This window comes from Macrotis lagotis, chromosome 4, assembly GCF_037893015.1.
Source record: "Macrotis lagotis isolate mMagLag1 chromosome 4, bilby.v1.9.chrom.fasta, whole genome shotgun sequence".
NCBI classification, from domain to species: domain Eukaryota; kingdom Metazoa; phylum Chordata; class Mammalia; order Peramelemorphia; family Peramelidae; genus Macrotis; species Macrotis lagotis.
Genome location: NC_133661.1, coordinates 114819780 through 114840954, shown reverse-complemented (window position 1 = coordinate 114840954; position 21175 = coordinate 114819780). Strand labels below are relative to the sequence as shown.

The 21175-nt window shown below is 53.8% G+C and overlaps 3 protein-coding genes and 1 long non-coding RNA gene across 9 annotated transcripts; 2 read left to right on the top strand and 2 right to left on the bottom strand.

Annotated features, from left to right (window-relative positions):
* Positions 1 to 749: 749 nt before the first annotated feature.
* SEMA4G (semaphorin 4G) lies at positions 750 to 13765 on the top strand. Of its 6 annotated transcripts, none has more exons than XR_012477918.1 (18): positions 750 to 842; positions 1673 to 1748; positions 2240 to 2365; positions 3716 to 4058; positions 5195 to 5343; positions 5612 to 5674; positions 6600 to 6698; positions 6933 to 7026; positions 7229 to 7342; positions 7819 to 7982; positions 8103 to 8272; positions 8723 to 8867; positions 9205 to 9427; positions 9669 to 9784; positions 9898 to 10058; positions 10204 to 10265; positions 10438 to 11656; positions 11836 to 13196. XR_012477918.1 is itself a non-coding variant. In XM_074233900.1 (16 exons), exons 3-16 carry the CDS (start codon positions 3935 to 3937, stop codon positions 11268 to 11270), a joined length of 2517 nt encoding a protein of 838 aa, XP_074090001.1. In that variant the 5' UTR covers positions 1119 to 1748; positions 2240 to 2365; positions 3716 to 3934; the 3' UTR covers positions 11271 to 13197. The 6 variants fall into 6 exon arrangements, 1 of the variants encoding a protein (XP_074090001.1); XR_012477920.1 differs by lacking the exon at positions 750 to 842 and adding an exon at positions 13350 to 13765 and having other exon boundaries at positions 1119 to 1748; positions 11836 to 12066; XR_012477919.1 differs by having other exon boundaries at positions 1673 to 2365.
* A 135-nt stretch (positions 13766 to 13900) lies between these two features.
* Positions 13901 to 14620, bottom strand: MRPL43 (mitochondrial ribosomal protein L43). The gene is made up of 3 exons (XM_074233908.1): positions 14428 to 14620; positions 14221 to 14327; positions 13901 to 14127 (listed from the first exon to the last, which is right to left on the bottom strand). The coding sequence occupies exons 1-3, from the start codon at positions 14556 to 14558 to the stop codon at positions 13928 to 13930; spliced, it is 438 nt and encodes a 145-aa protein (XP_074090009.1). The 5' UTR covers positions 14559 to 14620; the 3' UTR covers positions 13901 to 13927.
* A 36-nt stretch (positions 14621 to 14656) lies between these two features.
* Positions 14657 to 20306, top strand: TWNK (twinkle mtDNA helicase). Its single transcript, XM_074233904.1, has 5 exons — positions 14657 to 16205; positions 16413 to 16653; positions 16846 to 16953; positions 17226 to 17367; positions 17607 to 20306. The coding sequence occupies exons 1-5, from the start codon at positions 14990 to 14992 to the stop codon at positions 17895 to 17897; spliced, it is 1998 nt and encodes a 665-aa protein (XP_074090005.1). The 5' UTR covers positions 14657 to 14989; the 3' UTR covers positions 17898 to 20306.
* On the bottom strand, positions 18182 to 21121 carry LOC141521389 (uncharacterized). Its single transcript, XR_012477921.1, has 2 exons — positions 20359 to 21121; positions 18182 to 20011 (listed from the first exon to the last, which is right to left on the bottom strand). It is a non-coding gene; the product is annotated as an uncharacterized LOC141521389 (long non-coding RNA).
* Between the last annotated feature and the right edge of the window lie 54 nt (positions 21122 to 21175).

Here is a 21175-nt window from a genome sequence, read left to right as displayed (position 1 = left end):
GTGGGGGTGGTGTATTGGGAAATGATGTTTTAAGGCGTAATTAATTGGGAGAAATGTTTATGCCTTCCAGGGAATTAGGAGACGTCAGTGCCTTTTTTCTTTTTAAGAGGCTGGTCCACATGAACCTGGAAGAGAGAAAACGGCAGGGAAGTGATGTTGGAAGTATCTAGGGACGGCCAGGTGGTGCAGTGGATGGGGCACCCGCCCTGGAGTCAGGAGGACCTGGGTTCAAATCCAGTCTCAGACACTTAATAATGACCTAGCTGTGTGACCTTGGGCAAGCCACTTAGCCCCTTTGCCTTGCCAAAAAAAAAACCCTAAAAAATCTAAAAACAAAAAGAACGTGGAGTGTGGGTGCCTGGAATGGCCAGGCCTGGCTCTGCCCCTTGTTGCGGGAGTGGCAGGGCAGGGGCGGGCCGCGGCCTCCCGAAGGAAGGGGTGCTCCCCGGGGAGGGGAGCCTTCGGCCTCGGTGGCGCTCTATAAGAAGCGGGGCGGGAGTTGGAGTCACCCTGCACTTGAGCCGGGGGGCGGGGCGGGGCCCGGGGGCGGGGCCCGAGTGCAGGCGGCGCGCGGCCCACCAGGGGGCGCCGCGCCGGTGCGGAGCCCTGACGAACAATAGTGCGGGGTCCCTAGAGACGCGGGGGAGGAGGCGCCGATGCGGCTCGGCCCGGCCCGGCTCGGCCCGGCTCGGCCCGGCTCGGCTCGGCTCGGCTCGGCTCGGCTCGGCTCGGCTCCCGGCTCGGCTCCCGGCTCGGCTCCCGGCTCGGCTCCGCGGGGCAGCGGCGCCGCAAGGTTGTGCCCAGCGGACGCTCCCGGCGCAGAGCGCGGCCCCGGGCGGGCGGTGAGTGAGGGGCGCGGGGGGCGGGGCGCGGGGCCCCGGGGCGAGGCGAGGCCCGGCTCCCGCGGAGCCCAGGTGGACGCCCGGCCCCGCCCCCGGCCCCGCCCCCAGCCGCCGCGGGGTCCCGGGGGTGTGGGGGGGCGGGGGTGCCCAGGCCCGGAGGACGGGAGGGGGGGTCTGCGCCGGGCCACGCGGGGGCACGGGGCTGCCGTCCTGCCCTGGCACTGCCCTCCTGAGGAAGGGGTCCGACCCGGATGCGCGTGGCTGCGCCCCCACAGCTGCCTGGACCTCCTGCCCGCCCTCCCCGCCCCCATCCCAAGGACTATAGTGGTGTCAGGCGGGGGGCGCCGGCCCCCTCCACAGGACCCCCTCCCCCATGTTTGCACACATCCAGCGGGAGGTCCTGCGGGTGCACTCACCTGCATGCACGTATCCGGGCCTACACTGGGATGGAGCGCATGTGCCTCACACGCGTGTCGTTGTGTGTGCTTGCATGTATGCACATGTGTCTAGGCCAGAGCCGCCCCATCCAATGGGACTGGGTTGACTGGGACCCTCCCTCAGCAAACACGGACACCTCCCCAGATCTTGCTCCCATCCCAACCTTTGCCCTTTAATGAAACTCCATTGACCCCCCCCCCCCCACTTGGGATGATCTGCTTCACCCCAGCTCCCTGGGCTGTTCCTGCAGCTTCTCCCCCCACTCCGGTCATGCTGGTTAATGTTTTACCAGGAAAGGGGATGGACGGTGTTGTGGCAGTCCTGTTGGTAGTGATTCCAGGCCTTACCCTCAGACTTCTCCCTTCTAACTCTCTTGCCCCAACTCTTCCTAGGACTTCATCGGGGAACCTCTTCCCCTTCCATCCTCAAGCACCAGAGGCCCCGAGGCTGCCCTTTGTGTAGAGGCAGGTAGGTGGTACGGCGGTTGGGTATTCCTTGGCCCTGAGAAAGGAAGACCCCAGTTTGGACACTTACTAGCTGTGTGACCCTGGGCAAGTCACTTAACCCTTATTTGTCTCAGTTTCCTCAACTGCATGCCCACCCCCGTGACTACTAGGAGGGGAAGGAGAGGTGAGAAATACCGAGGGGTCCTGGCAGTCTCCATAAGTCCCCCCTTGAATCAGACCACTGACCCTCCTCCCTCAACCCAGAAAATCTGAGCCCCCCCCCAATTCACTTCCACTCCCTGTGCTGAACTTGGCATGCATGGGCATGCAATTCAGCCAAAGACTGGAGAAGAGAAAAAAGGGTACTGAGCATTGGGTTTGAACCTGGGCTCAGTCATGAAACTTTCCTGAAAAAATGGTGCTTGAATCATGTCCTTCACAGAGTGAGGAGAGGGCTTTGGGCAGAGTACTCTTGTGCTCTCCCTTGACTTCTGTCTCTACACATGTGCTCAGACTGTCCCCACGCCTGAAGTGGACTCTATCCTCAGCTCTTTCGGTTGAAGGCCTCATTTGGCTTCATGGCCCAGCTCAGGTGCTATCTTCCTCATGAAGCCTTCCCTGAATCCCCCCACCCCCCAGGTAAGCCCCTCTCCAGTTTCTGGACTAATCCATTGCCTCTCTCTCTCTCTCTCTCTCTCTCTCTCTCTCTCTCTCTCTCTCTCTCTCTCTCTCTCTCTCTCTCTCTCATATTGTTGGTAGTTGTACCTGTGTTTTTCCTCCATTATGTTGTAAGTTTTTGAGAGCAGATTCTGAGTTTCATCTGTTTTTATTTCCATTGTATTGGGCACCAGAGTGCCTCACAAAGAATGGGTGTCTAATGTATGCTAAAGATTAACTTCCTAACAGTGGTAATGATAATATATTCCAAGAAGGAAACCACCCATGTCCTGCTCTCGAGGTGGCAAGCAGCCTGAGATGTGGGGAGCAAGGATCAAAATAAACCTGTATAGAGATAAGGCAGCATCAAGGGAAGGCTTAGCAGAGTGTTAGGGGAGTTCTAGGGAGGAAAAATCACTTCTCTGTCTTCTCAGACATACACATCTACAGACTGACAGGCATGCAAACTTTGTCAATACATCTACAAATGGACAGAGATGCGCAAACCCATGCAGAGAGATGTGTGGCAGTATACAGTACATGGCAGTGAGAATAGGCACATGTGATTCTTTGAACATAGTAGGTGATTGATAATTTGTTGTTGAATGTCTGAGGAAGTAAAAGTGCCACAGAGCTTGGCCTAGGACTCAAAAAACTTGAATTTTATCTCCTACTGTGTTATTGTTTAGAACAAGGTACTTCTCTCTAGGGGTAGCTGGGTGATAAATGTTGGGTTTGGAGTCAGGAAGACCAGAGTTCCTATCTGGTCTCAAACAACCACTAACTGTGATCCTGGGCAAGTCACTTCTCTCTGTTTGCTTTAGTTGAGCTGGAGAAGAAAACTACAAACCACTGTAGTGTCTCTGCCAAGAAAATCCCAAATGAGGTCAGGAAGAGTCAGACAGGACTAAAAAAGTAACATCAAAAGCAACTCTAGGCTTTTTCTTCTCTTCATAAGAACTAGATGATCTGTAAAGTCCTTTCCAGTACTAAGATTCTATGATGGATCAGAGATTCTAATAAAAAAAGAAATTTATAGCTAAAAACATAGCAAAAGGAGAGATAAAAAAAGAACAAATTAAAACCTGAAGAAGGGGAACAGAAGAAGCTGAACTTACAATCTCCCACAGTGGCAAAGGGGTTAGAGTTGACAGATTTCCATGCTCTTTGTGTGTGTGTGTGTGTGTGTGTGTGTGTGTGTGTGTGTGTGTGTGTGTGTGTGAAAAACTGGAGCAGGGAGAGGGTTGTAGAATTAACTCTTGAAACAGAAAATGAGGACTAATTTTGGAATAAGGAAGACAGTACTTTTCCCTTTTTATTTTGTGGACACAGGATCGTAGAAAGCCAGGACATACCATAGAAAGCCAGGACATACCTGAATGTGACCACGACTCCAGGGGCCCAATTTCCCTTGGACTGTGATCCCTCATGATCCTGTGACACTATCTCCCCACCACCACTGGCCTCCTCTTTATTCTTTCCCTAGTCTCCCACTCAGGAGGCTCCTGGGGGCTTTCTTGGGTCTGGGCTATCTTTGGATCCCCTAGGAAGATGTGGGAGGGGCTTGGGCCCCTCCTCTTGTGCCTCCTTATGGTCTCTTCTGCCCCTGGGCCCCCACCACGGAGACCAGCCAGAGAACTGGATGCCACGCCAAGGACAACTATTCCTTATGAAGGTGAAGGTTTCCCATCGAAACTTGGGGGGTAGGGAATGAGGGCAGAGAGGCTACAGGACAAGAAGCTAAAGTGGGGACTGGGTGAGGAGGGAGGGAGTAAGGTCTAGGGGCACTGGCTAAGTTAGGAGGATTCATGGCAGCTTTTTATCAATTGCAACACCTATGGGACCTTACCCTGGTTCCAAGGGCTTTTTTTTTTCCCTCTTCTTAATGTCTAAGCTTCCTGAATTTTGTATCCTCATCTGAGGTTCTGAGTCTGTAGCCTTCTTTGTCCCTGGACCAGAGATTATCTGTCTAATAACCATTCCTCCTATTTTAGTTGCTATCACTAGAAATGGTGGAATAGATAGAATGCTGGTCCTTGAGTCAGGAAGACCTGAGTTCAAATCCAGCCTCAGACATTTGACATGTACTAGCTGTGTGAATCTGGGCAAATCACTTAACCCTGATTGTCATGACAGAAAAAAGAAAGAAAGAAAAGAAACGGATGCTCCATCAGAAGTGTATTTTTCTGTTCTAGGCTGACTGAATGGGGCCCAAGTTTTCTAACCTTACCCTTAGTTGTAGTTTCTCAGACTTGGCTCAGCCTTCAAGATTTCCTCTAGCCTAGGAATATTTCCATTGGTGCTGCTTTCTCTGGGAGTCTTTGGCTTCACCCTAGATACTTCCACATCAATATGGGGTTCATCTACCTGAACCTTCTGGGCAAAATTCTTTTTATCAGTTCTGTCAACTTGGGTTCATCCAGGACTTACTAACATCCATGGACCCCTGCTCTCCTGGCTCCCCAAGCACCTGCTGACCCTCTTGCCCCTTACTCTTAGTGATACTGACACTATCTTATCTAATCAATAAGTCCCCTGAGGGCATGATGCTAGAGTATTAGAGTATTAGTCTACCCTAATTACTAGTTAACCTTCCCCTCCTCCTCCTAAAATGAAGTCAAGGAAATACAAAAAGGTTAATAGTGTTCCCTGTCACTTGAAAAAACAGAAAAACAGATTAATTCAATATAACATTTTGGAAATAGCAGAAAAATAAGCCTTTATTACAGGAACAAAGAGCACAGGATTAGGCAAAGCTGGGGGTTAGAACTGAGCCTAGGGGACCAATACGCATTCTCCCCATCCTCACAGAGCTCACTGAGGCCCGACACTTTGGGGGTCATGCCCACAATTATTCCACATTGCTTCTGGAGGAGGCATCAGGGAGGCTGCTTGTGGGCGCACGGGGAGCCTTGTTCTCTCTTAATGCTGAAGACATTGGAGATGGAACCCACCGTGAGGTCAGCCCCTTTATATATTCCAGATCTATATACTAACTACTGGGACCCTTATTTAAATTCTCCATCCCCATCTCTGCAGATCTCTGACTCCTGTATATAACCTAAACCTAAGAACATCCTACCTGAAAAACCCTGAAATTCCCCATGGGCTTCCCTGTATCCATCCCTATCACCCTCACTGCCCCTCCCCAATAGTCCTTTATTGATACTGCCCCACCCAGGGAAGGGAATCTGGAGCCCAAGAAGCATCTTCCCTTCCCATCCACAGATCCAATGGGAAGCATCCCCAGAGACTCAGAGTGAATGTGTCCGGAAGGGAAGAAATAACCAGGTAGGTAAGACTCCCCTATCCCTTTCCCCACCCCTCATACCAACCACCTAAACCCCATATATCCCATTGAGTGAATGGAAGGAAGAGAGACTAGAGGTAGGGATGCCCATTAGAAGTTTAGTACATTAGTCTAAGAAGGCGAATCTTAGTGCCTGGACTAAGGTTGGGGCCAGGGACTAATTGAATATAAGGGGGCTAGAGTGGTCAGACATCCCTGGGATGATTAGTTTGGGAACTGGGTGGATGGTAATGGGACATGACGGGGGAGGAGTGAATTTTGAGAGAAGGATAATGAGTTTTAGACACGTTGACTTTGAGATTTAATTGAGACAGGGTGGCTAGGTGGCACAGTGGATAGAGCACCGGCCCTGGAGTCAGGAGGACATGAGTTGTAAATCCGGCCTCAGATGCTTAATAATTACCTAGCTGTGTGGCCTTGGGCAAGTCACTTAACCCCAATGCCTTGCAAAAAAAACCCCAAATTAAAAAAAAAAAACTACTCCTCAAAAAGAGATATCATTAAGACATGGGGCAGGGGTGGTGGAGATATTTAACAGATACATGAAAAATGTGAGCCTGGAACTCCAGAGAGGCATCCTGAGAGAAGAGGAGCAGCAGGTAGGAAAAGGAGAAGGAGGGCTGAGAAAGAGACAGCAGGGCTGTGCCTTTGGCAGTCTGGGGAAGCCTTTGGACACCCACTGCCCAATGGTTTGAGATGCATAAGGTTTCAAATGAATGAAATGTAGTGAACTATGATTATTAGAATAATAAAAGAATTAGATGGTTCAGAGAGATAGAAGAGGGGTTAGGAAAGTGGTGACGGGCACAGTCAAGACTTTCTTAGGAAACCAAGAGGAGAGGAAGGTGACAAGGAGCCTCTAACTGGCCAGGGACTCATGCTCCTCCCCATTCTGTGCCCCCCTAGACCGAGTGCTTCAACCATGTCCGGTTCCTGCAGCGTCTGAATTCAACCCATCTCTATGCTTGTGGGACGCACGCCTTCCAGCCACTCTGTGCTGCCATTGTAAGACTGATCTGACCTTTCATCTTCCCTGCCCACCCCATCCCTAGGCAGCTTTTAGCCCAGTTCTGACTCCCCAGTATCCTCTGAGCTCTGAAGATTCCTCAGGAATCACCCCCAATTCCCTACAACAGGGGATTTGACCTGCTCCCCTTATGTGAGGTGCCACACTCCAGTTCCCCAGCCTTGCCCTCATCACCTCCCCAGCCCCCTTCTGAGCTGTTTGTCTTTCTCCAGGACTATGAAGCCTTCACTTTACCTCCTAGCTTTGAGGAGGGGAAGGAGAAGTGTCCCTATGACCCAGCCAGGGGCTACACGGGGCTGATCGTTGGTGGGTTCTGTGTGTGTGTGTTTAGGGGGGGAAGTGCTGCCACATGTCAGATGCCCCTCTGTCTTTAGAACATCTCCCCAGAGCTAACATGCCCCTCCACTTGGTTGACTCCCTTTGTATGTGTAACACCATCCCCCTGCAGAGCTGACATCTACAACACATGGCTAAGTGTCACCCCATTTTGATGTCCCCCTGACCCCAGATGGTGGCCTCTACACTGCCACAAGATATGAGTTCCGGAGCATCCCTGACATTCGTCGGAGCCGTCATCCCCGTTCCCTACGAACTGAGGAGTCCCCCCTACACTGGCTCAATGGTAAGGAGAGCAAAGTTGGGGACTGGGGCAATTAGAGACCAGTAAAGAAGAGGGGCCAGGTTGAGAACCTGAGGGCCTAGGAAGGTGAAGAGACAACTCAGAAGGCCTGGGACTGGGTGGAGACCCTCAGTAGGGCAAGTAAAACTTGGAGGTGAAAGGTATGGGAGGGTGGGGATGCACAGAAGAAGACCTGATTCCATTATTTACTCTTTCACTTAAAAATGTTTCTGGCCCAGCTGGGTCATTTCCTTCAGCTTCATTCCAGTCCACAAACAAACAAAATGTTCCGGTTTAATGTACATTATATTTATTTGGAAAAATCCCTAGAGGTGGGGAAATGAGAAATGAAAACTTCATGGAGAAGTCTTTGGAATATTAATGGAAATTAGGGGAACCTAGAGGAAGTGTTTATAGAGGATGCTTGGTACAGTTTGGTGGGCCAAGGAAGCTCTTCTCTAAGACCTCTGCCCCTGTAGATGCAGAGTTCGTATTTTCCGTCCTCATTCGGGAAAGTGAGTCCAGCACTGTGGGAGATGATGACAAAGTCTATTATTTCTTCACGGAGCGTGCCACAGAAGAAGGTAGCGGCTTCTCCCAGAGCCGGGGGCATCGGGTAGCCCGGGTAGCACGAGTTTGCAAGGTAATAAGCTAGGTCTAGGCACCTGAGACCAAAGGAAGACAGGGCAGTTTGGGGTGGAAGAGTTCTCCTGACCCCCAGTCCCAATCATGATGGCTGTGCCTGCTCCTTCCCTGGTTCTAGGGTGACCTAGGTGGGAAGAAAATTCTACAAAAGAAGTGGACGTCTTTCCTGAAAGCCCGGCTGGCTTGTCACATCCCCTTATATGAGACTCTGCGTAGTGTCTGTAGCCTGGATGGGGGATCTTGGGCCCAAACACGCTTCTATGCAGCATTTAGCCTGGCTGCTCAGTGGTCAGTGCTAGAGGACAACCCTGGTGGGGGTGTGGGGAGAGCCCTAAAGTAATCAGGGAAAAACTGGAACAAATTGGGGAGTCACTGTAAGGGAAGCCTAGGGATTGGATCAGATGACTACCCCCTACTCTGAGAGACCAACTGGAAATGGGAGGTAGGATGAACGCAGGGCTGGATTTCTGGGTATTTCCAGTCATACCAACCTGGTAGGGAGTGGATTAGCTGCAAAGGAGGAATTTCAAGTATGTTGACCTCTGTCAATGGCCAGTTAGTGGGGGTGGCTCAGTTGACTGTTCAGTAATGGCCAATCAGCCCAAAGTCCAAGGGCAGAGAGGCAGGATTTTCCCCGCCCTCCCCCCCCCTCCCAGCTTTTGTCCTAGATCTCAGAAAGTGGAGGATTGAGCGGACTGGTTCTTGGATCTAAATCAATCCACTCCTCCCACCTCGCAGGAGGACCCTAGAGGCCTCAGCCATCTGTCGTTATGACCTGTCTGATGTCCAGGCATCCTTCTCTGGCCCCTATATGGAATACCAGGATGGTATACGTCGTTGGGGTCGATATGATGGGACCGTGCCAGAGCCCCGACCAGGCTCGGTGAGGGAGGAGGGGTCCCTGTGTCACTTAGACCTCATTTTTCTCATCCAGCAGGTTTGAGGGGGTGGCAGGGAAGGGTCAGTTTGTGCTTCTGGACCCTACCTTCTCCCAACTGAGGATGTTTGTCTGGGTAGGATGCAAACCCTAGGATTGTAGTCATAGGACCTGAATTCAAAGTCTAGCTCTGCTCTTTACTACCTATGTGAACTTGGGCAAGTTGTTCCCTTTCTCTTCACCTCAGTTTCCTCCTCTGTAAGGTGGGCCGTAGGATGATCCTTCCTAGGGCATGCAGCCTGAGCAGGAGCAGCTCCTTCATCTGATCCCATCTCTCCCACAGTGCATCACAGATGGCCTCCGAAGGCGGGGCTACAACTCCTCTCAGGACCTCCCCTCCCCTGTTTTGGACTTTGTGAAGTTGCATCCACTCATGGCTCGGGGTGTGGGGCCAGCCCGGGGGCGACCCCTCCTGCTCAAGAGGAATATTAGATATACTCGACTTGTGGGGACTCCTGTCACTGTGCCAACTGGCCCAACTTATGATGTGCTCTTCCTGGGGACAGGTGAGACTCTGGGGATGACACTCCTAACTCCACTAACACCTGTTTCTCAAGTCACCCCTACCAACCCCTAACCAGGGGACATACCCTAGACTCCACTGCTTATACCTTCTAATCACCTACACATCCCACCCCACTCCTGCCCCTTAATCCTGAACCTGCTGAATTGTTTGCTCCTGGCAATGGGATGGGGGGGGGGGGTTCTGGTGAGGCCTTGACTTGGCTCCCTCTCCCAACCTCTCAGCTGATGGTTGGATCCACAAAGCCGTCGTCTTGGGTCTCAGTATGCACATTATTGAGGAAGCCCAGGTGTTCATGGAACCCCAGCCTGTGGAGAATCTGGTCATCTCACTTGCCCAGGTACCGCCCATACCCAACTGACCTCTTTCCTACCACACTATTGGAGAAGGGCAGCATTCCTTGCATGGGGCATGCGAGGTGGTTACTAACTACCCCCCTCCTTCTGGCCCCAGCACAGCCTGTACGTGGGGGCCCCTGGTGGGGTTGTCCAGCTGCCACTGTCTCGCTGCTCACGATATACCTCCTGTTATGACTGTATCCTGGCCCGGGACCCCTACTGTGGCTGGAATCCTAGTGTCTGGGCCTGCCAGGAAGCTGCCATGGTACCCAACAGGTACTGGGGGACTGGTGAAGGCACCATTGTTCACTTGGACCAATGGGTAGGTGGGAGTGAGAGAAAGCCCCAGAATTCCATGCCTGGGAGTATAGGCCTCAACCTGAGGAAACTGAATCTGAGGCCTACCCCTGCTCTGTCCTAGGACATTTCTGATACAGGATGTGGAGAGAGGCAACAGAGGCTGTGAGGGCAGCATGAGTTCGGGTAAGGTGCTAGCAGCTCTCTATGTATGTGTGGTCCAAGCCCCTCCCTTCTCTACATCTCTCCTCCTGACCACCTCAGATAACACGGGATGAAGGTGGAGGAGCATTCCCAGCTGGGGGCCTTTCCCAGGCCCCCACCTCCCAGTTGGCTTTCATCTCCTTCCTGCCTCCAGAACCACATCTGCCACCCAGGAACCGGTCTGTGCTGAGGGGGGATGACGTGCTACTACCCTGCGACCAACCGTCCAATCTGGCCCGGGCCTCATGGCTTCTCAACAGCAGTCGGATGCTGGTGGATGGGAGGGATGGCTACCGTGTGGGTGTGGATGGCTTATTGGTGATGGACACCCGGCCAGAACACAGTGGTCACTACAGCTGCTATGCAGAAGAGAATGGGCTCCGCACCCTGCTGGCCTCCTATGGCCTCACAGTGCGGCAAGCCCTCCCAGCCCCAGCCCCAGCCCTGGTGCCCCCCACCCGTGGTGCCCACCTGACCCCAGATGTTCGTCTCCTCTATGTGTTGACCATTGCAGCCCTAGGTAGCCTCTGCCTTGTTCTGGCCACCATACTCCTCTATGTTGCCTGCCTTAGAGGCAGTGGCCGCCGCCGCAAGTATTCCCTGGCCAGAGGTACTGGCCGGGCAGGAGGTTCTGCAGTCCAACTGCAGACTGTCTCCGGTCAGTGCCCTGGGGAGGAGGATGAAGGAGAAGAGGGGACAGACAGGCCAGGAGGACCTGAGGCTGGTGGCCTCCGGATAATTCCTGGGGAGGGGACCCCAGCACCACCTCCTCCCCCACCCCCACCCCCTCCTACTGAGCTCTCCAATGGGCTGACTGCACTCCCCAGTCGTCTGAGGAGAATGAATGGTAACAGTTATGTACTACTGCAGCAGAATGAAGACAGGCCACCCACTCTACCTTGCTCCTTCACGGAGGAGCTCAGTCGAATTCTGGAGAAACGGAAGCACACACAGCTAGTGGAGAGGCTGGATGAGAGCTCCGTCTAAGCTGTCCTCCCACCTGCCACCCAGCTCCCATTTACCCTGGTCTCTAGCCCTGGCCTCCTGGTTTTGGTCCTTTTCCTCCCCATCCCCACCGGCCTTCCAGTTCCTAACTTGCCCTCTCCAGCCTCCAGAACCGACTTCCAGACTGACATCCTCCGTTTAAACAGGTCCTTTAGCCATTAGCCTTCTAGGCCTTAGCCCTACCCCTCAACTCCTACTACGGGGTCCAGGTCATCATTGTCCTGTACCACATAGCAGAATGTCCCACTTGAGACCATCCTCCATGACTGAATGGGGCCATTGGTCAGGGGTCTAGGGCCCCAGGCCTTCAGCCTTCCCTCAACCACCCTTTGCAGAACCTGAGACCTCAAAGAGTGAGCTACAGAGAGGTAGGTCTGCTTGTGGAGCACCTGCCCCTAATTTCTAAAAAGGAGGGGATGGGAGGGAGCTGGAATTCACAATGTCCTCCCTCCCCCAAGCTGAGAAGAAATAAGGGGGCAGCTGGTGTGTAGAGAGGGCCTCTTGCCTGCTGATTATGCTGTTTCAGAGCACCCCCATCTCTTTCCAGCTGAATGTTGGGCTGAGGGCAGAGCCTCCTGTTTGCTGTCTGCCTTGGTGCTGAGTTCTAATGGTGACTGGAGAAGTCTGAGACCCTGCTTCCCAAACTGCCCAGCAGCCCCTCTGCTGGATCGAAGGTCTAACACTGCACCTCCTGAGCAGCGTGTGAGCGTGCATGTAAGGGAGCAGGCCTGGTATGCCCATGGGTCTACCTAGGTGACGCACCTGCTTTTCCCCACAGGTACACTCGGATTCTCTTTGTTAAGAGTTTGGGGGGCATGCACACCCTTTCCAATCCCATCCAGTTCTACTCCCCAACCCAGCTCCAGGCTTTGTCTTCAAGGTTGGCACTGACAGGAAGCAGCACATGGCTCTAGACCGTTCTCTCCATGCACACCTATCTGCTCACAACTACACATGCTCATAAACAAGGTTACACATGCACACTCTGAGCCCCCCAGGCCCTGCCAAGAATGAGACAATGCCCGCACTTTTCCCTTCCCTCATTGCCTGGGGTCCCCAACCTGTTTCTGACATGTTCGGTCCATGGACATTTCATGGGAGTGACATCCCCCTAAGACCATCTCCCTCCCACTCCCACTGGAACTATGCAAAGGGCAGGTGGTAGGCAGGCTGAGAGATGGGATTCTTGGCCCTGCCCCTGTCCTACTTCACTGTGGTGCTGCAGGGGTCCTTGGGTCAGTGAAGCTGTGAGACCCCGGGATGAGGCAGGACAATCAAAAACCCGACTGGGGTCAACTCCTTCGGGCCAGGACAATGACTGTTATCGATGCTGGAAGACAACCCAGGACTACTATGTTTTTACTGTCCTTTCAACAGCACCATTGAACCCTTCCCTTTCTCCAGCGAATGTATTTATTATGAGAACCATGGAAGGGTTCTATTTTATTACTAGCCCCCTGGGGGAGGGCAGAGTAGGGCAGAGGACAAGTCTCTGCTCAGCTGGGGAGGGGAATGGGAAATGGGCTTGTCTCCCCACTTCCTTCCTGTTGGTCAGTAAAGAATGTCCTCTAAACCTCGTTGTCTTTGTCCAGTTCCTACCGTGATGTTTCTCAGTACACCCTGTTTCTGAGGGCCTGCTCCTATGGCCCAGACAATTCATTACACTGAGGAATACAAAGAGTGAGAAATGTCAACCCTGACCCAAAGGAGCCTGTTTGGGGAGGCAACTAGGTCTCCATCAGATATGTGCACAGAGTAGAGAGAGCACTTAAGAGGAACAGATCTTATTCTCTGTATGAGGACAACCAACCAGTCTATGGTACTTAGGGCAAAGCCTAAGACTGAGAATGAGAAGGGCTCTAGAGATTTAAGAAAAGTTTTCGGGGGCAGCTAAGTGGTGCAGTGGATAGAGAGCACCGGCCTTGGAGTCAGGAGTACCTGGGTTCAAATCCGATCTCAGACACTTAATAATTACCTAGCTGTGTGGCCTTGGGCAAGCCACTTAACCCCATTTGCCTTGCAAAAAAAAAATAGTAAGAAAAGTTTTCTATTTGATCCTAGAGTTCACAGGTAACCACTGGAGTCTCCTGGATGTACGTGTTAGAAAAATCATTTTGGCAGCTTGGAGAGTGGGATAGAGGCCGCGGGAAGACCAATCCAAAGGCCTACTGCCCATAACCTGCCATGAGAGCTTGGTGCCTGTGAGTGGAGAGATGAGGAAGCGTAGGCAAGACGTGAGGAGTGCGGACATAGAAAAGAGCCACGCGTGGTACGTGGACCCAGGGCAAGGGAGATGGTGCCAGAGTACTAAGGAAGCGCTTAGGGATAAAGCTAGAGCTCTATTTGGACCTGAGTGTGAGATGCTTCTTAGGAATGTCCAAAAGACAATCTGGAGAAGCAGAGAGGAGTTCAGGAGAGATCAGGGCGAGATGGACAGAGCTGGAAATGGTCTGCATAAGTGCGACAGTGCAGCAAGAGGAGAGGAGGGCATGGGTTCTAACGGTGACTTAGGGGTGCGGTGGGAACGGTTCAGGGGGAGCCGGGGCGACCTCCTCTCAGAAAGGACGTGGAGGAGGGAGGAGGTGGCGGCCGCGAGGTTAGGAAGCAAGAAGCCTGAGGGCCCGGGGCGGGCAAAGGCTTTATTGGGGGTGCCGGGCGGGGCCGGGGGGCCTGTTGGTGAAGGGGTGCCACTGGCCCTGGACGCTGGGGCTGTAGGTGTGGTAGGGCTTCCGGATGCGCACCACCTCCAGGCCCGACTGGTCGGCCAGCTTCTGCATCAGCGCGCCGATCTCGTCCGCCGTCTGGTTGCCCACGGCCACCTCGCGGGCCGCGCCGTTCACTGGGCCGCGGAGACAAGGAGAGACCCGGCCTCAGCCCCGGCCGGCGGCCGCCGCCCGCCGCCCCCCGCCCCCCGGCCGCGCCCCGGACTCACGGTACTCCGCCAGCAGCCGCGGCGCGTGGCACTTGTGGGCGGTGACGTAGAGCACGACCCCCGGGTTCCTCCGCGCGAAGTCGGCGGCGCGCTGCTCCACAAACTCCCTGCGGGCGGGGGAGACAGGCGCACGCGCGTCAGCGGCCCTCCGGCCCCGCGGCCTCCCCCGGGCCCCGCGAGCTGGGGGGGGGCGGGGCGGGGGCCCACCTGGCGCCGCGGGAGGAGGCCGCGTCGCGGCTGAGCCGGAGGCTGAGGCGCTGCAGCTGCTGCACGTAGCGGCCCAGGCCGTTGTGCAGGACGCTGCCCAGGAAGCGGCTCGGGGTCCCGCGGGCCGTCATGGCTGCCGCCGCCGGAACTCCCGGACCTCGGAAAGCGAGAACCGGAAGTCGGGGGGCGGGGAGGCACGCCGGCAGGAGGGGGCGGGGCGGAGTCCCCAGACTTCCGGCGTCGGGGCCGGAGCCCGCCGGCGCCCAAGAGTTTTGCTTCCGAGGTCAGCGGTGAAGCACGCGACTGGCGCCCACGTTGTGCGTGGGGGCGTCTCGGGGCTCCCCTGAGGAATGTCTGGCCGTTCCCACGAAAAGGGCCCCGGGAGGATCGCCTTGTAGTGCGCGGGAGGCCTAGGAGAAATGCGGGGGAGCGGGGAGCGCAGCGGGAGGGGCCTGCCCGCGGGGGCGGCTGTGTGAGAGCATGCGGCCGCCCCGGAGGGGTCGCGTGTGGAGCCGGGCCGTGACCGGGGCCGGGCCGTGACCGGGGCCGGCCGCCGGCCGCCATGTGGCTCTCTCCCCAGGGCGCGGGCCCCCTGCGGGCGCTGCGGGCGCTGCGATGGCCCGTGGCGCGGCGGCCTCCCCGCAGGCCCTATCGGAAGGAGGCCCTGCCCGCCCCCGAGGCCCCGGCGGTGCTGGTCACCGCGGCCGAGATCCGGCAGTACCTCCGAGCCCGGGGCATCCCCTTCCAGGACGGGCACAGCTGCCTGCGCACCCCCAGCCCGTTCCTGGGGCCGCGCCGCGCCGACGCAGAGGGCTGGACCGAGGGCAGCCCGCACAGCCTCTTCATCGACAAGACCACGGGCCGCTTCCTCTGCACGGGCAGCCTGGCGGAGGGCACCTGGGAGGACCTCCAGGCCTCGGTGGAGGGGGGCTCGGCCGGGTCCTGGACCGGGGAGGGGGAAGGGGGCCAGGCCCAGGACGCTCACAGCAGTGACGCGCTGAGGATCTGGGACCGGGCGGTGCCGCTGGCCGAGCTGCCGGAAGAAGAGGAGATTCGGGTGGCCCGAACGATGTTCAACCTGGCCAAGGTGTCCGACGCCACCCTGAAGCGCTTCAGTGTGCGCTACCTCCGTGGCGCCAGGAGCTTGGTCTTTCCGTGGTTTTCCCCAGGGGGCTTGAGTCTTAAGGGGCTGAAGCTACTCAAGGCGGAAGGCCAGGGGGACGGTGTGTGCTACGTGGAGACCACGCTGCCTAGGCCCACCGCCTACCATAATCTATTTGGGCTGCCGTTGATCAGCAGGCGCGATGTGGAGGTAGTGTTGACCTCGAGGGAGCTAGATAGCCTGGCTTTGCATCAGGCCACGGGGCTGCCCACGTTGGCCCTACCCCGTGGCTTGACCTGCTTGCCACCTACACTACTCCCCTACCTGGAACAGTTCCGAAGAATTGTACTCTGGCTAGGTGATGACTTGAGGGCCTGGGAAGCTGCCAAATTGTTTGCCCGAAAGCTGAACCCCAAACGATGCTCCCTGGTTAGACCGGGAGACCAGCATCCCCGCCCCCTAGAAGCTCTCTCCCAAGGCTTGAATCTGCAGAAAATACTCCGCTCAGCCCTGCCTGCCGGCCACAAATCTATAGTGTCTTTCCGGCAACTGAGGGAAGAAGTCCTAGGAGAACTATCTAATGTGGAACAAGTGGCTGGAGTGCGTTGGGGACGCTTCCCGGATCTTAACCGACTGTTGAAGGGTCATCGAAAGGGCGAGCTGACTGTTTTCACAGGTAACCCTGTTAAAGATGAGTTTGACCATTATCACTTCAGGAAAAAAAGTGGTTGTCCCCCACAGGGATCTCATTGGCATAAGGGTTGGGGATTCCATGGGGAGAGTGTCAGGGATCAGTGATAAATGCTTGATTGTGCCCTCTGCTTTCAGGGTGGTGACCCCCAGAGTCCTTTCTCAAATGCGCCTTTTGTCATGTAACCCTCAGGACCAACGGGCAGTGGGAAGACAACTTTCATTAGTGAATATGCATTGGATCTATGTACACAGGGAGTGAATACGTTATGGGGTAGTTTTGAGATCAGCAATGTGCGGCTGGCCAGGATCATGTTGACCCAGTTTGCCATGGGGCGACTTGAAGAAAGACTGGAAGAGTATGATGAGTGGGCTGACCAATTTGAGGACTTGGCATTATATTTTATGACCTTCCATGGGCAGCAGAGTATCAGGTAACAAACCTCATTTTGACCAGCCTGACTTTCAAGTCCAGATTGCTGTGATTTGAAGGAGGGCTGAAACTGTCAGATAAAATTTCAGAACCTCTCAGGTTGGCCAATATTCCAAGTGCTGGTTGATTGATACACTATATGTTGGAGGCTATAGACCTTTTCCCTCTCCTTTTGTGCTCCTCCCTCCCCTAGGACTGTGGTGGACACGATGCAGCATGCTGTTTATGTTTATGATATCTGCCATGTGATCATTGACAACTTGCAGTTCATGATGGGGCAGGAGCAATTCTCCTCCGATAGGTAATATCCGATTCCCTTTCCCAGGTTCAGACAATATCAAGGTTATACAGATTGACATAAAAACTCATTTCCTTCTCCCCACAAACTGGTTATCTTGAAATGGGATACGTATACATACACAAGGTAAACACAGACACACACATACCACAAAATATTTTTGGAGGCAGAGGAGCACTCTTGTGACACTGTGTTGTCTTTGGTAACTTAGGAGAGTGTGGATCTGACTCTGCTAATGACTAAATTACCTTCTACCCTTCCTGGGCTGATGGCAGAATTGCAGCCCAGGACTACATTGTAGGAGCCTTCCGGAAGTTTGCCACAGACAACAACTGCCATGTGACCCTGGTCATTCACCCCCGTAAAGAGGATGGTGACAAAGAGCTGCAAACAGCATCTATCTTTGGTTCAGCCAAGGTCTGTATCCTGGAGATACATTCCATGTTGTAAATAAGAGGGATGGGGTATGGCCTTGGGTCTGCTTTAGGATCCTCTAGTATAAACTTTTCATTGGGAAGATGTACACATAGTAATAATCCTCTATTTTTATCTCTACCCCAAAAATCTGTCCCCTCATTCCTTTTTCCCTTTTTATTTACTTATTCCCTGCTCCCCTAATACTTTTTTTCCCATTTCCACCCAACTATCTTTTCCAGGCCAGTCAAGAGGCAGACAATGTGTTGATCCTTCAAGACAAGAAATTGGCAACAGGTCCTGGGAAACGCTACCTACAGGTGGCTAAGAACCGTTTTGATGGGGACGTGGGTATCTTTCCCCTGGAGTTCAATAAGAGCTCACTGACATTCTCACCCCTGGCTAAGGGCAAGGCCCGCCTCAAGAAGGTCAAAGATGATAGTGAACCAGACCCCAAAAAGCCTCCCTCTAAGAAAGGGGGAGGAGCATCTGGGAAGCAGAAGGACAAAGCAGCCCAGGCCCCTGCTTCTTGACATCCATAACAAGAACAGCATGGAGGTTGTGTTCAAAGAGCTCCCCACAATTTTTTGAGGTGAGATCCAGCCATAACCTTAGCACCTTGCCTTTGTGGAAAATGCTGAGCAGGAATATTCCCTCCCATACCTTTGAATGGGAGCCAAAAGACTTGGTAGTCCTAGAAGAGAAGGCATATGGGGGCTCATCCCCAGGACAATGTCTGATTCTGATCCCAGTGGAGATAGTCAAAAACCCTGAAGGAAACTGAATTACATGACTTTTCTCTAGGAAAATAAATCTATTTTTTTCTCACTATCAGTTGTTTATTGTCCTCGATTCTCAGAGAGGACCAAAATAACATCTCTTTGTTGGGAGTCAAATCATAATGTGTCTGAGGGGTCTAGCTTAAAAGGATGTACCACAGTTCAAGCACAAATAATCCACAGGAACACTTGGAATAGAGATGTCTCTGCCTTTGTCCATTACACTTTTCTTTGAGCTACTGTAGAGCTGGGTGGACTTTTGCCACTCTCATGAAATAGATCCCAAAGTTCTTCAGAGAGACCCTGAGAGTGTCCTTGTATCACTTCTGCAAAACTGTCCTTTAGGCAAATGTACTTTTGGCATTTGAACAATGCGACCAGCCCTTTAGAGTTGAGCTCTCTGTAGCAGAGACTGAATACTTGGCAACTTAGCTCAAGAAAGGGCCTCAGTGACCAGTTCCTTATCTTGCCAGGTGATAAGACAATTCAAATGGAAGTGATTCGGTTTTTTGGCATGGCACAGGTACACATGCATCCAACAATGAGGTCAGCACAACAGCCCTGTAGAACTTTGGTTTGGTGGGCAGCCTTAATACCTCCTTTTTTCCACACTTTTCTTTGGAGCCTCATGAACACAGCTCTCTGGCAATGTGTATGTCGACCTTATCATCTATATGTATATCCTTGCAATGTAAGAACTTATTCACCATATTCAAATTTTCTCCATTTGTGATAACTATATTGATGGATGGGGTGGTGCTGTTTATGGAAAACCTTTGCTTTTCTTGGCATTGTTAGGCCAAAATTACCACATGCAGCAGAGAATCCATACTTTGTGCCAGTTAAGTTTCGGAGCCTATTTCAGTACACAATCTGTAAGCAAAAAAGCATGCATCAACCTTCCCTCCACTTTGGTCTTAGTTTAATTTGCCATCAGTGTGATTGTTGACCTTGATGTCCTTTTCATCCTTATTGAAGGTATCTGACAACATTGCCAAAAATAAGCTCAAAAGCATGAGAGCAAACAAATAGCCTTGCTTCTCTCCATTAGTAACTGGAAAAGCTTGGGAGCATCATCTATTATCCAGAACTCTCGTAAACATGCTGTCAAATAGTATGGGTGAGATCTTTTGTTTCAAACGTAAACTACATTTAAGTGAAGCAGAATTGCACAAAATCATCGTTCTCACTCTTTTAGTTAGCGGAGTCCAGTTTCTAGGTAAAATCAAGAAGACTGGTGATGATTGCGGGGGGTGCAGTGGATGACTTTGGCATCTTTAATGTCTGATCAAGCTTTAAGTGTTCCAAAGTGCCTGTTTCAGTTGTCTTCCCAGCCACTGGAACAAATTGTTCTCATCCACTCATTCCACCAGGAAAATCTTCACAGACACCTCCCTCCCCTAACTCATTGATGGGTTTGAGACCCCCCTGGTTATATAGCTACCTGCTGAAACTGTTTACTGGAGTTTGACTACTGAGCATGCTATAGCTTCTTGGAGCCGAGAGCTGGCTACACCAAATGTGGATGAGCACTCTTGAAAAGAGCTCATCAACCCTCATGCAAGAGATGCAAATCTTCCCTGAACATGATCTACCCTTGTACTTTTTACACCTTTATTAAAAAAAAATGGGTTTTTCTGCCTTTCCACATATGTCCACCAGGTGTCGGTAATGCCTCCCATACCATGATGCCAAGGTTCCTTGTCCTTGTTTCTAATCCTTAGGATAGTAAACGTAGGTGTCTGTCTGCTCGAGTCCCTGATCTGGGGAGCCTGTATCTTTGCTTTCCAGCAGCCCCTTCAGCTAGATCCAAGGAGATGATATCAGGATGGGGGAGCTCATATGACCTTGACAATTTTCCTGTTGTCCTATATGAACAGTAGAACAGTATGAATTCCTCAATGGATCTTCTCTAGGGTTCCCTTTGTGGCGCTTAAGGGAGTTAGTTGGTAAACAAAATCTTGAGCCATCTGTGCTACCTCACATGCAGACACCCCCACATAGTACAAACCAGAATGGCCAGGGGAAGCTAGACAATCTCCCTCCCCTCCCCCCACAACTCCACCCTTTAAACAAACACACACCTTAACAAACACCCTGGGCCCATACAAATTAAGATAGCTTCTCATAACCTGGAACCTCAGACTGACATTGGGGTCTTCTGGGACTCTCTCACTGAAACATGGGAGGGTGGGCAGGATCCTAGGTCACATACCTCTATTCATTTTTCTGATATATTTAGCCTTCCAGTAGGGGAAAGGGTCCGGTGCCCTGACCTGGGCTAGGTGGAACCTCCTTAGTCTTGGTGAATTTTGTTCCAAGAGGACTTGATAAGTAAAGGTCACAGTCTGAGCCCTGTGCCAGAAATCAGCATCAGCATCACAGTCCCCGTTTTCTACGATTTATGATGTAGAAAAGTAGTTGAAAGGAGTGGGGGAATACTTAGCTGAGAAGCGTTTTGTAGGTCTGGCCTGGGCAGCCGGCTTCCAGCCCTAGCACAGGCCTGTCCATGCTGGGGCGGTCCCTTGAGCCTGAATGCGGCCCCCCAGCTGCTGAGGCCGAGTCCCCGTGGGTCCCCACCCCGGGCCGCGGTGCGGGGGTCGGTAAGCTGTGGGCGCTTCGGCGGAGCCGCCCGGCCGTGGTCACCCGTGGCCGGGGCGGCCCCTGCCCGCGAGCCCCCAGCGGGGAGGCGTCTGGTCCTAGGGTGCGGGGCCGGCCCGGCCCGGCCCGGCGAGGGGTGGCCCCGCGGCCCTCGGGTGCGGCCCCCCGGCCCCGCCCCGCCCCTCCCCTCCCGCCTGGGCAGGGGATGGCAGCGGGCGGGGCAGCCGGGAGGCGCCGGGACGTGCAGGCGGACGCGGGTGAGTGCGGGCCGGGGCCCCCTCCGGGGCGGGGCGATCCACCGGCCTGGGGGAAGGCCGGGCCCCGCGGGGCGCGGACGGCGGAGTGTCCCGGAGCGGCCCGGCCCCCGCCCCCCCCCCCGCCGCACCGAGAGAGCCGCAGGCGCCCCCCGCGGCGGCGGCGCCGGAAGCCCA

Excerpts from the sequence above, each read along its gene's own strand:
- SEMA4G (XM_074233900.1), top strand. The coding sequence starts at position 3,935 with ATGTGGGAGGGGCTTGGGCCCCTCCTCTTGTGCCTCCTTATGGTCTCT. Across the intron at positions 4,059-5,194 it reads GACAACTATTCCTTATGAAG|AGCTCACTGAGGCCCGACAC; the intron begins GTGAAGGTTTCC and ends CCATCCTCACAG. Across the intron at positions 8,273-8,722 it reads TTTAGCCTGGCTGCTCAGTG|GAGGACCCTAGAGGCCTCAG; the intron begins GTCAGTGCTAGA and ends CCCACCTCGCAG.
- MRPL43 (XM_074233908.1), bottom strand. The coding sequence starts at position 14,558 with ATGACGGCCCGCGGGACCCCGAGCCGCTTCCTGGGCAGCGTCCTGCAC. Across the intron at positions 14,328-14,427 it reads GCCTCCTCCCGCGGCGCCAG|GGAGTTTGTGGAGCAGCGCG; the intron begins GTGGGCCCCCGC and ends CCCCGCCCGCAG. Across the intron at positions 14,128-14,220 it reads GCGGCTGCTGGCGGAGTACC|TGAACGGCGCGGCCCGCGAG; the intron begins GTGAGTCCGGGG and ends TCCGCGGCCCAG.
- TWNK (XM_074233904.1), top strand. The coding sequence starts at position 14,990 with ATGTGGCTCTCTCCCCAGGGCGCGGGCCCCCTGCGGGCGCTGCGGGCG. Across the intron at positions 16,206-16,412 it reads CGAGCTGACTGTTTTCACAG|GACCAACGGGCAGTGGGAAG; the intron begins GTAACCCTGTTA and ends TGTAACCCTCAG. Across the intron at positions 16,954-17,225 it reads GAGCAATTCTCCTCCGATAG|AATTGCAGCCCAGGACTACA; the intron begins GTAATATCCGAT and ends GGCTGATGGCAG.